The 15,581-nt window shown below is 33.9% G+C and overlaps 1 protein-coding gene across 1 annotated transcript; it reads right to left on the bottom strand.

Moving 5' to 3' along the window:
- Nucleotides 1–3,718: 3,718 nt before the first annotated feature.
- Nucleotides 3,719–14,006, bottom strand: LOC139974221 (uncharacterized). Its single transcript, XM_071981225.1, has 8 exons — nt 13,885–14,006; nt 10,376–10,421; nt 9,009–9,178; nt 8,169–8,433; nt 7,360–7,574; nt 6,794–7,099; nt 6,058–6,325; nt 3,719–4,451 (listed from the first exon to the last, which is right to left on the bottom strand). The coding sequence occupies exons 1-8, from the start codon at nt 13,972–13,974 to the stop codon at nt 4,204–4,206; spliced, it is 1,608 nt and encodes a 535-aa protein (XP_071837326.1). The 5' UTR covers nt 13,975–14,006; the 3' UTR covers nt 3,719–4,203.
- Between the last annotated feature and the right edge of the window lie 1,575 nt (nt 14,007–15,581).

The raw sequence follows: 15,581 nt of genomic DNA on the forward strand, positions 1-15,581 counted from the left end.
ATGTATAGAGTTTCGACATGTTTTATCACATTGCAGGTATTTTTCAACAGTTGGAGGACCAACTATATTGTAGCTGTTCTCATAGTTACAGTATCCCTCTAAACGAATGCCTTATGCGATGAGCAGACAAATTTCGTTGAGAAGTCATCACTAGTTGCGTTTATGAGGATAAGCTAGATGTGTTTAATAATTATGCGATGATCACATCATTTGGAATAAAATATGGAAAGGATTTGTTTAAAATCAGATGATTGAAACGGGATAATTTATACTGGTTATTCGGATTGTAAATGTTTGAAGTTATAGCCGATATGATTTCCTTTTATATCCCTCTGCTTTTTCCGTTGTTCTATTTTGTTTGCTTGCATCATTTTGGTGAAACAAAACGTCCTAGAAAATATTAAGTGAACACATAACTATACCAACGAAACTAATTTTCGTGAAAACGTTATGTGATTTTTTCCAGATATTAAGTTTTCTTTCTAGTAACCACAATAGATGATCATCGTCACTCACAGATGCAGTTCAAAGTAGGTCATTATTTTCAATACAGTCTGCATTTTCATTTCTGTCTTTTTGTAGCTACATGTGTATCAAAATTTAAATATCTATTTTACGCAGTCCATTTTGTTATGGATGAAAGTTTGTTACAGAATATTCCAATGGTAGAGAATTTGAGGCTATAGATGCTAACAAAAACAGTTCTATTTTTCAAATGTTAAATTTATAACGCATTGCTTTGGTTACAAGTGACTTGTATTTTACGGATCTTCTATACAAGTGTTATAAAAGGCTTTGCTTTTTGTTTGCTGTTAATTGGATTTGTTTCTAATGTGATGTGATCACAGTGTATGTTTAACTGGTAGCCAGAGTTGAGAATGTCATTATATTGCAAATATTCCACTTTGTATATTTTTATCTGACAATATAGACAGAATTCAACGTTAATTTATTGTTGATATATAAAAAGTATTCCAAGTATTACATTACAATATAGTCCGTGTATTAACACAATTCCCTCGTAGTTCTATCACTCTTCAGCTTATGTAAATACAAAACCTTTCTATGTCTTGTTTCTTTACTGATAGTTTATTGTTATCTGGATTAATCTGGCCAGCGAGGTTCCTTAAAGTCATGTATGGAACGTATGCAATATTTGAGGATCGTGAATCATTACATTAGGGTAGACTTTAAGTACTCAATTATTTGCACAAGGGAATCACTGTTGAATGAGTTATTTACAGCATAAGTGAAGACGTTTTCTGAAAAAAAGCTTGCCACGGTGTATTTTGTACGTCTTTTGCATTACACTTTCATATCTGAATGTACAAAATACGATTATCATCGTTCTGATATGTTCAAGTGAAAGATTTCTAATAAATTCCTGCGACAGGTGAAAATACCGTTTTATAACATCTAAGTCATTTCAGCGATATAGCTCTTTCCTTGCTAAATGGAAAGTTTTCATAGAAGAACTAGAACCCGAAGTATGATGTAATTTAGATAATGATAGTTTGTCCATTCATTACGCAAATATATCCATCTAGTAAGCAATCACTGGTACTCTCCACCAACATTAGCGTCGTGAGTTGTAGCCTTGGTAATGTAATGTAAATGTAAGGTAATTTGTTTTCATCCAAGGAACATTGATCTTTTATTGTATTGCTTCTTTGAACGCTCGAAATGAAGTTACGTCTTTAAACATGTAGCTACAAGGCACGCCATTCGATTTTCCGTAGATATATAGGCGTACGTTTCATTGACCTATAGGCGAATTATTCCAAGTTACATCTATATTTCAAATAAACTGTGTGTCGTTATGCTAATGAAGACGTTTAAGACATATATTTAATTTCTTGTGGTGACAAGTGTTATGTTGAAAATTAGAGTAAGTAATAACATTTCTGAATATCAAACTACATGCTATAGGAAATTATTTGTAAAGTCCGATACATTGTAAAGAGTCTAGTAGCATCGTAACATAATAGAACAAGTACTCATATTTCCACATGTGCAAGACACATGATTGAAATAGAGTAAAGAATAAAAAGAAAGTAGATAATAAATTTAGTTACAGAAACCATCCAAAAATTTGGTAGTATGACCTCATATGGCCATGGGCGTCTATCAAGGGGGGGGGGGACCGGGCACATGCCCCCCCACAGTTCGATCGGTGGAGGACACACTATCAAATGTCCCCCACACATTTGGTAAAAGATACAGTTTGAAAATACATGCGCATGTGTGGGGTCCTGAAAATATAATTAAAGTGGTTTGTCTTGTCATCCTAGTTTCAAATTTCATAGAAATGTGTTCTCGTAGACCAAGCAAAACATTTAAACTTACACAGTCCCTTAGGAAGTGTGTCACGGGTGGCATAACAAAGCATTGGTGGTTTAGCATGCTGATGTATGACGACTATTGGCCAAATTTGCGCTAAGCTCACTATACGAACTCGGATCTGGACTGTGCCTTATTAGTTAGTTATATAAATTAATAATAATAGCGTATGAGAATGTGCACCATTTTGTGGTATGAATTTTAGGACGGCAAGTCGAGAAACTCACGTGCAGTTGCGGTGGATAGCTTCCTTCTTCTATATGTCCGGGACATTTTGGGACATCGTTCCTATAGGCTTATATGAGGCCCTGGGGTCATTTCCTTGACCGACTTGGTGCAATATAATGTTCCCTTTTCGAAGTAAATTTATTCACAGATAGTTAGTTGTCATTGGCTTGAACAATTGAGGGGTATTCTATTCTGAAACATAGGGAAAATGGGGCTGCGATCTCGTAGGTATTGGTATCTGAAATTTTCTTGGGACGCTGCGCGCCAACCGATGGTGGCGCTTCGCATAGATAGTACTTACGGCCGGACTACTTCAATCAATTACGCCCCTCCCACGTTTCAAATCAGATTGACGCCCCCGCATATGGCACATCGTCTTAAACCCACCATATAAGAGATACATGAGACATTACACAATATTGAACCTTTGAGGTTCATTGAACACTTCTCTAACGTTAGTTACTACGATGTTAGTCTAATAGCCTAATATCCTACAAGTTAAAAATATTGAAGGGGTGAGTTGTGGAATGATTTTAGCCGTTTTGTCGTGTGTATTATAGCCAAAAGATTCATGTTTTAATATGCCATTTGTCATTTGACCTCGACAATGTTTTCCTATGACTTGATGTGGTTAATCACAATGTTTCAGCAGCTCACGTACATATAGCACAGCCATCGGGTGAAGTATTCATTGCATTTTATCACAATTTGTATTTTGACGTTATTCCCATCAAAATTTGAAGTCCGTCTGCCTTACAGTTTAAAGGGTTAAAAATAAGGTTTTTGGACAAAATGTGGCCAAGTGTGACCGCTGATCCAATCGACAACGTGATCTTTATAGTGTAAATTATATTTGACTTTGACAGTCTAGTATCTTATATGGGCAAAATGGTTTTTCATCACGAATTAATGTGTTGTAAAGTACACAACCTACAAACACTAATGCACAGCTCTGAAAAGCAATCCTGCCTACCAAGGTAGACCTTGTAATAGTTAGGAACATAGTGGTAACTTACACGATCTCAAGTTAAATATAAATATGACTTATCAGTTTCGGTCTGCATTTTATTCGGAACACCGTTACAGAGGGACGTGTCCTAATTTATCATCTTTACAAAGTGACTAAAAGAAACAGAATTCACAAAAAGCGTTGTTGTAACTATATGTAATGGTGATTGAACTTCTCATACGTTGATATGAATCAGTTGAATTACATTAGATGTTAGACATGTGGCAATATACTCCGAACTATCAAAAGGAAAAAGAAGATACTAATGCAAAGTTTGTAAATCCTTGTAAATGTCGTCATGTACCTTTACATAGATAAGGTAGAGTAATTTGACATGGCTTTAACTCAATCACGTCAGTCATCCGGGTTTTTTTCTTTTCTTGGTCCTTCACTCTTTCATTGTTCTGTTACAGTTAACCTCACTGTCAAATGTATTCAGATAGTTTGTTGTTATCTCATTCCATGTTGTCTTTTAGGAAAAATTGTCATGCATAGAAATTTCGAGTGCTCACAGTAAGGGAGACGTTTTCAGATTTTGGTAACACTTTGTTGTTAAATGATCTTTCACGGTAAAAATGTAGACACAATATTCACTTTGCTGATAACTTTATTTCTGAATCACGTCATCAGGATCGAGGTCGTATCTTCATTTCCGTCGACTGTATGTTGTAATGACCGCCAGGGAAGTTATACCAATAAATGGTATAAGATCCAGTGTATGGTCTATTGAGGTCACAATAATAACAATAATAATTGTACCACCATCCGGATTTGTAATAAGAGGCACAGTGATAATAAGAATAACCATCGTTGTCACGGTCACGTGTAGAGAATGCTCCTCCATTGTGATAACTATGACCTAGTGCGTTGTAACCTAGATAAGCAAACAGAAAGAAAAGGGTCAATGAAAGCATTGTCACTGAATGTATGTATGAAAACTGCAACAAGTATAACTCAATTTTAGTATATGACACGAAGACTGAATGGTTACATCATAGAATCGAGTGTGTTTTATTTAAATATTAAGACACCCTTTTACAAACAATGGGCAAGTCGTTCACAGGAAATTAAAGTTATTTAAGTTATTTTATTTAGAAGAGCATGTGTAAAGATTGGCATCAGTTTGTGGGAGTTCAACATGGACCTCATTTACATATTCAAAGAGGGTACACACAGTGAAAGGTTCTTAAAGGTCCTTGTCACCTCATTTATTTTACATGTTATAATATTTGTAAAAGAAGTAGTTACAATGTTTTGGATTTTCGTAAATCGGAACTCATTCTTTTAACATGATTTGACCTTATTCAAATCGAAAGACCTCATTTTAATATCAACCAATTGTTTAATAACTGTTTATATAACTGTGATTCGATGCCTACAATTTTGACTTTCAGACTTTGACTGGAGTACTTATGTATATATATATAAGGATTCCAAATATTAGCACAATGATTAAAGCTCCACTTGCGGAAAAAATAACCGTTTTATATCTTACGAGGGAGACTTTTACGTAATATTTGGGCATTATAAGTCTCTCCATTTTTCTTTGTTTTAGATTTGTCATAAAAATTGGAAAGGTATACTTGAAATAATAATGTTCAGTTACTTCGATATCTCCCAACTATAACAGAAAAAAAACAGTGTCCCCCCCCCAAAAAAAAACTTGTCTGGTTTACATTATTGGTTGCTAAAAGTAATCGATTTGAAATTATCGCTACACTATTCTGGAAATTAACTTTCTGAAATAAACGACACATGAGTGTAGAAATTTATATATTTCATGTTATAGCATGTGATAGATTGTTCAATACAACTGTTCATTCTCGAAGTAATAGACTGACGTTGGTACGAATTACTGTGACGATCGATCATGTATAGTGTAGAAGCCTATTACGTACCATTCGCAGCCATACATAATCTCGTAAGAGTGAATTAGGTTTGAAATCAAATAAGTATATCGTCTTTCGCCATGTAACTGTTTTCAACTGGTGCGAACTTAAAAGTTGCTGTTTTTTCGGTTTTTACTGTACTCTGCCTACTACTATATCTTGGTATCTCTCCAAGGACCAGGTAAACACAGCTAAAGACCATAGTCTATGACTCTAAAATTGAAACATTATCTCTGTGATCTACATGAGATAAGATATTTGGTTATATGTGGGTTTCTTTTCTATGTCGAGGCAAATGAATTGAAGAAAGTTTTCCAGATCATAGAATATGGTTACGTCTTATGTGTAGTTTAAGTATTTTCAAGGTTTAATTGAACCAGAAAATGAGCACATGATTTTAATATATCTGGACTATCCGTTCTTGATAGTCATGATAAGTCTATTATAAAATCTAAGTATTTGTAATCTCTAATATAGCACGTTGAAAAATTAGAATTGCTCTGAATAGTTGCCAAGTGCATCCGTTATGATGATCATATGCACATCAGATTGTAGAATCTACTTGGAGAAAGAAGATAAAATGGAACTCACCTGCTGTACTTGAAGAGTCATAACCACTGATACTTAGTCTGAAATTAGTATCCACATTGCCCACGCTGAAGGAGCTATACTTAGCAAAGTGATGTTGCCCAGATTTTGAAACGAAATCAATCCTTAGCTCATATTGACCTTGGCTCGTCAATGCTGCAAGTTTATCGTTGCCAAGCCAGAAATTGCCGTCGGCAGTTCCGAATCCCTCTCTGTATTCATTCCAATCTCTGTGAAAACTCAAACTACTGTCAACGCGTCGCTGGAAAACCTGTAATTATAGTAACACAAACAAAAAGTTAGACGCAACAATATATCAACTAATTTTATTACATTTTAAGATGCTTGCAATTATCCCAGTTGAGATACCCTCCAAAGTTCATTCAGTTTACATGATTGCGTTGTGATGTGTATAACCCATGGATCTGAAAGAAGTATCATCATGCATAATACTTCTACTTTAAAAAAAGCAGACCAACGTTCGCAAGCCAAAATAAGTACACTTAAGACAGATGTTCTCTCGACATACTGGTGTCAATAAACCAAATTAATATGCAAACAGTCCTATCCTATTTGTTAAGTTGGCTTTAATCGTCACAAACTAATGATAACATAATAATAGTAATAACTATTTAAGAAATAATAATAGTAACAATTGTGTTTTCATCAGTGACAAAAGAGAAAGAATACAACTTCCTTTCCTTTCTTATCCTTAAAAATGACAATAACAGATACATACCAACCAACCACCTCCATCAGAGACGTCACACAATACTTGAAATGGGTTGCCTGTCCACCCTGCTGGTTGTATAAGTCGAATGCTGTCGGAGTCCTCTGTACTATATGCTTGGCAGTCTGATGCAGTAGCCCGATCACATTGGACCCCGTCTCCAGTGTATCCTACGTTACAATAACACTGTGATAAGCCTTGTCGTTCCTCACAGTAACCATTGGGACTGCACCGGTATGTGTCATCACAGCTCAACTGACCGCTGTTGCAGGAACATCGTTTGGTACAAGAAGGGTTCACATATACTTCACCTTCCTAACGAGATAAAACGGTACGCCTTGTCAAGTAGATGCAAAATAATAATATCCTTCAATGGGAATACTCAATGTTCCATGTCGAGGTATAACGAGCAGTGCAATAGGTGGCATTCATTCATAAAATTAGAGCAGCTGCAGGGTAAAGATTTAACGTTTTTAAAATGTATCATTTCAAGCACCATAATAACTGTTTTGTTCCAGCTTTTCTTCTCATTGTAAATTAGTTTGATACGTAAATATTTAGGAATGGTATCTTACCGCTAGGACTACTCCTTGACCGTTCTCTGCTTCCTCTATGAAACAACTACAATTCTCTCTTGGTACACAGTCTTCCCCGTCCATCAGGAACCCATCGGGACACACGCAAGTGGGTGTGCTAGAGCATGATTCGGTACATGTAGGATCGGCACATGAACCTTCACATTTACACCTGTTGAGAACCTTGTTGGTGGGACACCACTCGATGCATGGGTCTGGAATAGGAATAAAGATTAAGTTACGACATCAAAAAGGAAAGCTTTATGCAAAGTGTACAATGATCTATTATCTCAATAACACATCATGTTCATAAATTATCATTTGATATTGTATAAAAATGGGAAACATGCTTCACAGCTAAAACGACATATCTAAATAAACCAATGAAATAAATAGCAAACCGCTCTCTGCCCTTACCAGATGAACAAAATACATCGATTTATGAAGAAACTAAGTCTGAGCTAAGTGCTTGATAGCAGTGGCCAACAACGTGCTCATGAAAGTAAATTTACATGCTGCAAAATGAATATTAAATATTACTACGAGCTCATTCATCTAGAGATACCTTGGTTAATGGCATGGATGTAAGGTTGGTTCAGGTGGGAAGTATATCGTTAGTAAGCGAAACGTTCCCGCTCTGTATCACACCGCAGATCAAACATATTAATATCATCGAATTATTGAAACATGTGTGAACAGCAAAAATCGCAATATTTTAATTTCACTGTTTAACGGTTAGCAAACATATTAAATGTCACTTCGGGCGAGAAACGTGTCCAGTTAAGAAGTGTATTAGTTTAATAACCCACCTGCTGTTCCGGTATACTCTCCGGTGCTAACCAGTTTGTAATGACTGAAGCTGTCACTGATGCGGAAAGTTTCATACGTCACGAAGAATGAACAACCGGATTCTGTAGTTAGATCCATGCGTAGCTGATATTTCCTCTGATTGGTGATGTAGGATATCTTCTCATTGCCGAGCCAAAATTCATGAGAAAGGAAACCAAAACCGTTTTCATATTCGTCCCAAGTACGATTGAAGTTGATTGAATTATCCTCTCGTCTCTGTATGACCTGTTGAAATAATTGGAAACATCAAAGTATCAAACTGATTGAATTTTAAGATCGTTAGTTATTACCTGTAAGACAAGTGTGAAACAAAAGAAACGCAAAATTATACTGAAACATGGAACAAACAACCTGCAGGAAGAGAAGAATGAGATAAATTAAATATAAACAAATTAAAATCACTCACAAACCACACCCAATGTATATTGATGCGAATACTATATAAATATTACCAATATATGAGTTGTGTCATCTTCGCCAATTTAGTATTCTTATTGAAGTCAGGAATATGTGGAAAGTATTAAAACGTATTGGAAAACCATGTAGGAATATAAGTATGGTGCAGACTGCTTTTGCGAAAGAGCATGACAGATGATTCGACCAACCTCTTTTTGTAAGACATAAATATTGTGTAAAGCTTGCTGAGCCCAATATAACATCAAACTATATATTATTACATCATAATAATATGAAAAGTTCTGTAGTATGAGAAATGTATTATTTCAACAAGAATAATTTCAATTGGGGTGACAATTTTGCAATGTAAATACAATATTCACAGTATAAAATACAACACCTACCGTCCATCCACCATCACCTAGACTGTTGTTACAAGATACTTCAAAAGGTTCAGGATAGCCGTCTGGTTTGATGACGTAAACACCATCGTTTCTAGACGATGGACATTGGCTTAGCACTTCATGGCAGTCTCGTGGATATTCAGCACGTTGGTAGAGGAAAAACGATGACGCTAAAAGGAAAAAGTAACACAACATAACCATGACTTACATCAAGCTAAGAGGTTTCATAGCTCCGGAGACACTTGTTTGACAACAGAGATCACATAGCCTACCTTTAGTGTTTACTTTGTCAATGTTCACAACCACTTGCGTCATTTCCTGATCACGTTATAAAAGTTTGGCATGGGCAATTACGAAGATGTGATTTTAAGATCTAGTTACTATTACTTACTGATCTGTACTATTTCAAACATTTTCCATTTTTTTTTTAAATGAAGTCACTCGTTTTATCTTATATCCCTGAACAATTTGGTAAGTTAAGCATTTGAATAATACATAGCAAATTAAAAACCTCATTTTAAAGACGATCAATATTTTTTTTAACGAATTTCGTTTCCTATACATCATAATTTTCATACACAAAAAGGTACTAAAGTAAACAAATTATCTTTCAAAAATTAAAAGTCTTTGAAGTTATATAGTGCTTATTATACTTACAATTGATATGTTAACAACATATGATATCTTTGAAGATACTTCCCAAACGATTTGTATATCATATACGTTTATAATTGTTTGGAAATTCTCCAAATGTTATTATATAGTTGTATCTTAAAGACAAACAATATTACTTTCACTCGTCTTTGGAAGTTAGCTTGTGGTTGGGGCAATGGGGAAGGAGAATGGAGAGGGGAGAGGATATACGGGTAAGAAAATGCTACAACGTTGTTAACGTTTTGAAATTTTTAATATGATAGAAATTAACATGATAGAAATGCTACAATATTGCTATAACGTTGCTACAACGTTGTTAACGTTATGAAGGTGTTAATATGATAGAAGTTAACATAAAACATTTTTAGAATTAACATTCTTCAGAAATTAACATTCTTTGAAATAAAAAGTCTTTGAAGTTACATATTGCTTATTATACTCACAAATGTTATGTTAACAAAATATGATATCTTTGAGGATACTTCCCAAACGATTTGTATATCATATACGTTCATAATTGTTTGGAAATTCTCCAAATGTTATTATATAGTTTTATCTCAAAGAAAAACAATATTATTTTCACTCGTCTTTGGAGGTTAGCTTGTGGTTGGGGTAAAGGGGAAGGAGAGGGGAGAAGGGAGAAGAGATAAGGTAAAGAAAATGCTATAACGTTGTTAACGTTTTGAAGTTTTTAATATGATAGAAACACTTACTTAACGTTTGGTCTCCGTAGTCACTAATGCTCCTTTGACGTTCCGGCTAAAATAAGGTCAAAAATATGTATTAACAATGATCGTCCAATAAGTACAGGGTACAATTATATAGTAAAATATGTCAACGTTACATTTTTCTTATTTTCCATTGTCCTATATTTAGGTTAGTCCAAGTTTTATTTTATTTTCTCATATATCAATTGCAACATCACACATAGCTGCTTGTTATTTAAGACAAGTTAGAGAAGAGTTATTGACGCAGTTATGTATCTGTATTAGTAGATAGCCGCCGTTTATTGAATACAAAAAGAAAAACAATATAGATACGACAAAGTTTGGTTGAGTTGTAGAGGAGTATGACAATAAATATGATAAGCAGTTTTAATTTTTACGTGAATTCAGGTGAATATTGAAGATTAAAAGTTATCCGATAAAGATGTCACTTCTCTCAGTACAAAACGCAAGCGATGAAAGTTTAGGTTTGAGTTTAGCATTGTCTTGAAAACATATTTTGTTTTGTTTTAATATCCCATATATTCAGGTTATTTTTATGCCCATCAATTTCTTCTAGACAATGAACATTTACTATATGCCCATTAGGTATCACGTTCTTGATATGACTTTTATAGTTTAAAACATTTTTTTTTTAAGGAGACCTATTGGTTAATAAAGATTTGGTTCTAATGTATAAAAACGTTCGATAGAATTTTTGTAGAAAACATAATTATATCAAAGAACCGTTAGAATCTTCATAATAACATATTTTTCTTGTAAATTGTTTAATTAATTAATTCACATGAAACAAGTTCATAAAAATACTTTGCAAATTTCACATCTGCATTTTGTTATCGCGAATTTGGATTAAATGGAAATTGTTCTTTGTACTGACAACGAAAAAATGTATAACCTTTACACACATTAAATGATCGGGATTATTAATAGAGCAAATTCTTTTTTTGATATCATGCAGCTGTTTGGGATAAATCTGAAAAAGATGAAAATTTGTGGCGACAACGAACTGACAACGACATCAGCAATTAAATCAATTGCCAATTCTTACAACAGCAACGTTTGGATGAGTAAAGTTAGTGTATCTTTTGATTTTCTTTATTGCCATTGTTCATTTACCTTAACTTAGTATACAACCTAAATATATTATACTAGTTAAGTAGTTAATTAAGTCGACAGCGTATTTAATGTAACGGAATTGGAACAATTTTCTTTAATCGACTATGCATCTTTAGAGCTTACGAAACATTCTATGAAAAGGTAGATTAAACATGTTTGACAGCCACCGAGAACGCTTTTTGATATTACAAAGAACAAAATGTACACAATACGCTAATCGTTTGACGTTTATTGCAGCAGTTTGTTAATCTTTAGTTTTCATCGTTAACTTTAGAGAAGAAACTACCTCTAAGAAAATGCTATCATTATTCCGTTATTTAACTAAGTATTTTGTAGAATTGTTAACTTAAACATTGTCCTTTAAATTTTGAAAAACGTTGTCTGGGCATAGACGAAAAAATCAAATTGACAGGCATTTATCAATTATCATGTAACTAAAGTAACTGTTCATGACCTTAAGTTTGACTTAATAATGAGATAGCAAAATGTATTGTCTTATAACTTAGAGTTGACTTGAAAAAAAATGACTTGAACACTTATTCTAAGTTCAAAAGCAGGCATCCTGCGTAATGACTTTTTCAATAAAATTGTTCACACAATAATTAAAAAAAATTATTAACTACTTCGATACGTTATCATAATATTTCGACAAGTTTTCTAAGTTCAGGAGTTGACATCCTGGGCATTGACTTTTTTGCAAAAGACTACAACGGTACATTATCATGATTTTCTAATAAAGTAAATCAAGAAGAATTTGGGTGACAGAATATTAAACTGCGTTCCCAGAGACAGAAAGGACTATTGTTTTAGAAAGATTGTGTGTTTTACCAAATAAGTGAAACTCAAAGAAAATGGCTCTTTCATATCCACTGGGTGTTTATAAGATATAGTTAAAGTTTTCAAGAAGGCAAATGTTCGTCAAAGCTGAATATTCTCAGATATCTATTCAAAATCGCACCGCCTGAATCTTCGATATCTCCAAATGACGGACAGAAAAAGTACTGTTGTTTTTTGGGTTTTTTTTTACTCGTTAGTAAATGTTAACAAACCAAATATGCGTTGTCAAGATTTCTCTTTTGTTTAATATTTTGTAACATTTTCATGATGCGAAATAGCGGAATTTAAATATATGTACATCAACATATTAAAACAACGTGTCAGAAGTAGAGTCAAATGTTGTTTCCTATAATTAGCAGGCGTCTACGAAAAAGTCTAGACTTTTCAAAGTAAAGTCAGTTTATGAGTCGGATCGGGATTTTCAAGATTAAAGACATTTATTGATTTAAGCACTTAATCATAACTAATCTAAGTGTAAATATTACAACGTAAGCATTTGGTAAGATAAAATGTTTGTTGTGTAAAAAATGTCGTTAAATAGTATTTATTCAGTAACTCTCCCATTGCCATCAAATATAGACATTTAAACAAAAGAAAGGAAAAATAAAAATCTTAGGCTATATGAATTAACATTTTTATTTTATGTGGATAAGGGAAATTTAGTTATTAAATGATATATAGATCAACCTTAGATTTCAACTGAAGTAGCCGTAAAGTAGAAAGTCTCGGTTTAGCCGTGTAAATGTTAATAAATCAGTAAAGAAGTAGAAAAAAGGGTTGGGGTATTAACGGGTTAGATTATCGGTTGGAGCATTACAGACATACTTTAGTAAGACAAGTATACAATATAGGTCATTGCTTTAACGTTCTAAACCTCTTCAATTCATGTTGCTGTGGTAGATTAGCCTATATAAAAGCAACGATTTTCTATTTATGGTATTTATAGGTATATTATTTTAATATTGAATTTTTCTTTCGATTTCCTCCGTGTCTGTCAAAATATAACGTTTCTATAACAACGCCACAAAAAAGCGCAATAATTCAAGTATATTAAGTACAAATCGCGGCTAACTAAGATACTCAGCATTTTTTTTGTTTTCAACGACAATGTATTTTACTGTTCACAGTGTGTCTATATTTCGCAGATTAAATTTATATGAATTAATGATATGTACTTCAATTGAAAGAATCCATCTGATGGTTTCTTGAACAGAGTCATTATTATAGAAATTAAGGGAATAATGTAAAATATACCCGTTTGGTAAATGTGTTCTATATCTACTGTTTGATTAACTAATAGAAAACTCAATACGCGAAACGATAAATTAACAACCAGTACGTGTGACTAAATCAAATTCGACTTTATTATTACTGTTAGTTAGCATTTTTGAAGTAATATTGTTAACGCTTAGATAAGTAAATCGCTAACAGAGAATGTAGAAAGGTTTAACATTGCAGATCGAAAACAATCAATTGAGTACTGCTTAAACATCGAAACGGTACAGATGTTACAACTGAAATGTAAAAGTAAAGGGAAAACTTACCCCTCCTTGAGAAGACACGCTGCTGGAAATATAAATGATGAGAAACAGAAAGGTTAAACCTCCACGATGTCTTCTAAACAAGTACAACATTGTGCAAAGTTACCTCTTGCAGTATAAAGTTGGAATGAATGTCAAATCTATACTGCTACAATTACGCCCGATACGAAATGACCCGGGATAATACAGTGGTGCTAGGCAACCATTCTCATACCGATTCGTTTAGATATATTATTATGATATTAGTATTCCTGTCAGGGGAAGTCGGTGTGGCTCCATGTGGTTTGTGATCATATGTCATGGCACCATTACAGTACGGTACAAGTTAATACCTTAAAAGGTATTGAAATGATGCAATACCATACGTCATGTTTAGTGTTCATGTCTTGGCATCGTTAAGCTAAACAATATGACATATAATGACATATTAATAAGTATAAAGCATCGCAAAATTGTAAGTATTGCTGTGGCATAACCAACCAAATTACCGATCGGATTGGTTTACAAAACCACCCCCCCCCCTCCCTTGCTCCTTGTAATCCCGCCAATACAGTAGGGTGAGGTATAGTAAACTAGCCATAGGAATTTACAATCCATCTGACAGGTCAACGATGTCAGATATGATTATTAGATCTCTTTTCTTATTCGAAATCCATATTTGATCGTTATATATGTGACGTATTTAAGCTCAAATCAGTAGCGATTCTCTCGGTAATAATTCCCTCATTGATGATTCTTAACTTGAAATTTATATATATATATATATATATATATATATATATATATATATATATATATATAATTATATATCAACAAGATTCTGAAAGCATCAACTACATAATGAATCCACTGGGCAGCCCAAGCGGAAACACAAGTTTGTTTGCTTTTAGCGCCTTCTATTTCCTTTTCTTTTTCTTCTCCTTTCCGTGTTTGTCATTATATTTGGAGGCTGTATAAATGTGTATAGTGGTGAAGGTACAACGTGCAATGTTTATCTTAGGTAGCAACGACACTCCAATACACAAGAACCACTGCATGGTGTTTTGAAACTTGGGATTGAGTTCTCAGTATTCCTTTTCCGTTGCAAAAGAGCTTCTAGGACAGCATTCTTGCGTCGATTTCGTCGAACTGTATGTCCATACTACCTGTTGATAAAATCCCATACAGCAAGCTCACGGTTCACCGACTTAAAGAATCATGTTTTCTTCAAAAGAATTATGATATTCTCCTCCCCCCAACCCCCAACCCCCACCGCAACCCAGCACCAAACAAACAATAACATTTTGCATACGTTTAAGAAGTTGACCAATGAGTGACAGCGCGCCATTTCTTGAACTTGAAAGGGGCTTTGAATGACCTTGTCATAAACTTCTGTCAAGTGGAACAGTTTACGCGATTCCCGAATATGTTTTATGTTTCTTTTAGTAACTTTTTGCATTGTTAGATCATTCAGCAAAATGAAAAAAAAAAGAACAATTAAGAAGGAAAAGAAAGCAGAAATATTAAATTTTGCGTCTAACTATGAGTACGTACATCTGTAAATGTAGTACAATACATTAAATTAATGATATATGTATGTTTTTTTTTTAATAAAACATGTGGTGCATGTTCAAGCACCTTAGTTAAGTTTTGTGTACCTCCCTGCTTGTTGCTTAATCTCAGTTTCCGTTAAGTGTGAAATCAAGGACGTCATCCAACCG

This window comes from Apostichopus japonicus, chromosome 9, assembly GCF_037975245.1.
Source record: "Apostichopus japonicus isolate 1M-3 chromosome 9, ASM3797524v1, whole genome shotgun sequence".
Classification (NCBI taxonomy): domain Eukaryota; kingdom Metazoa; phylum Echinodermata; class Holothuroidea; order Aspidochirotida; family Stichopodidae; genus Apostichopus; species Apostichopus japonicus.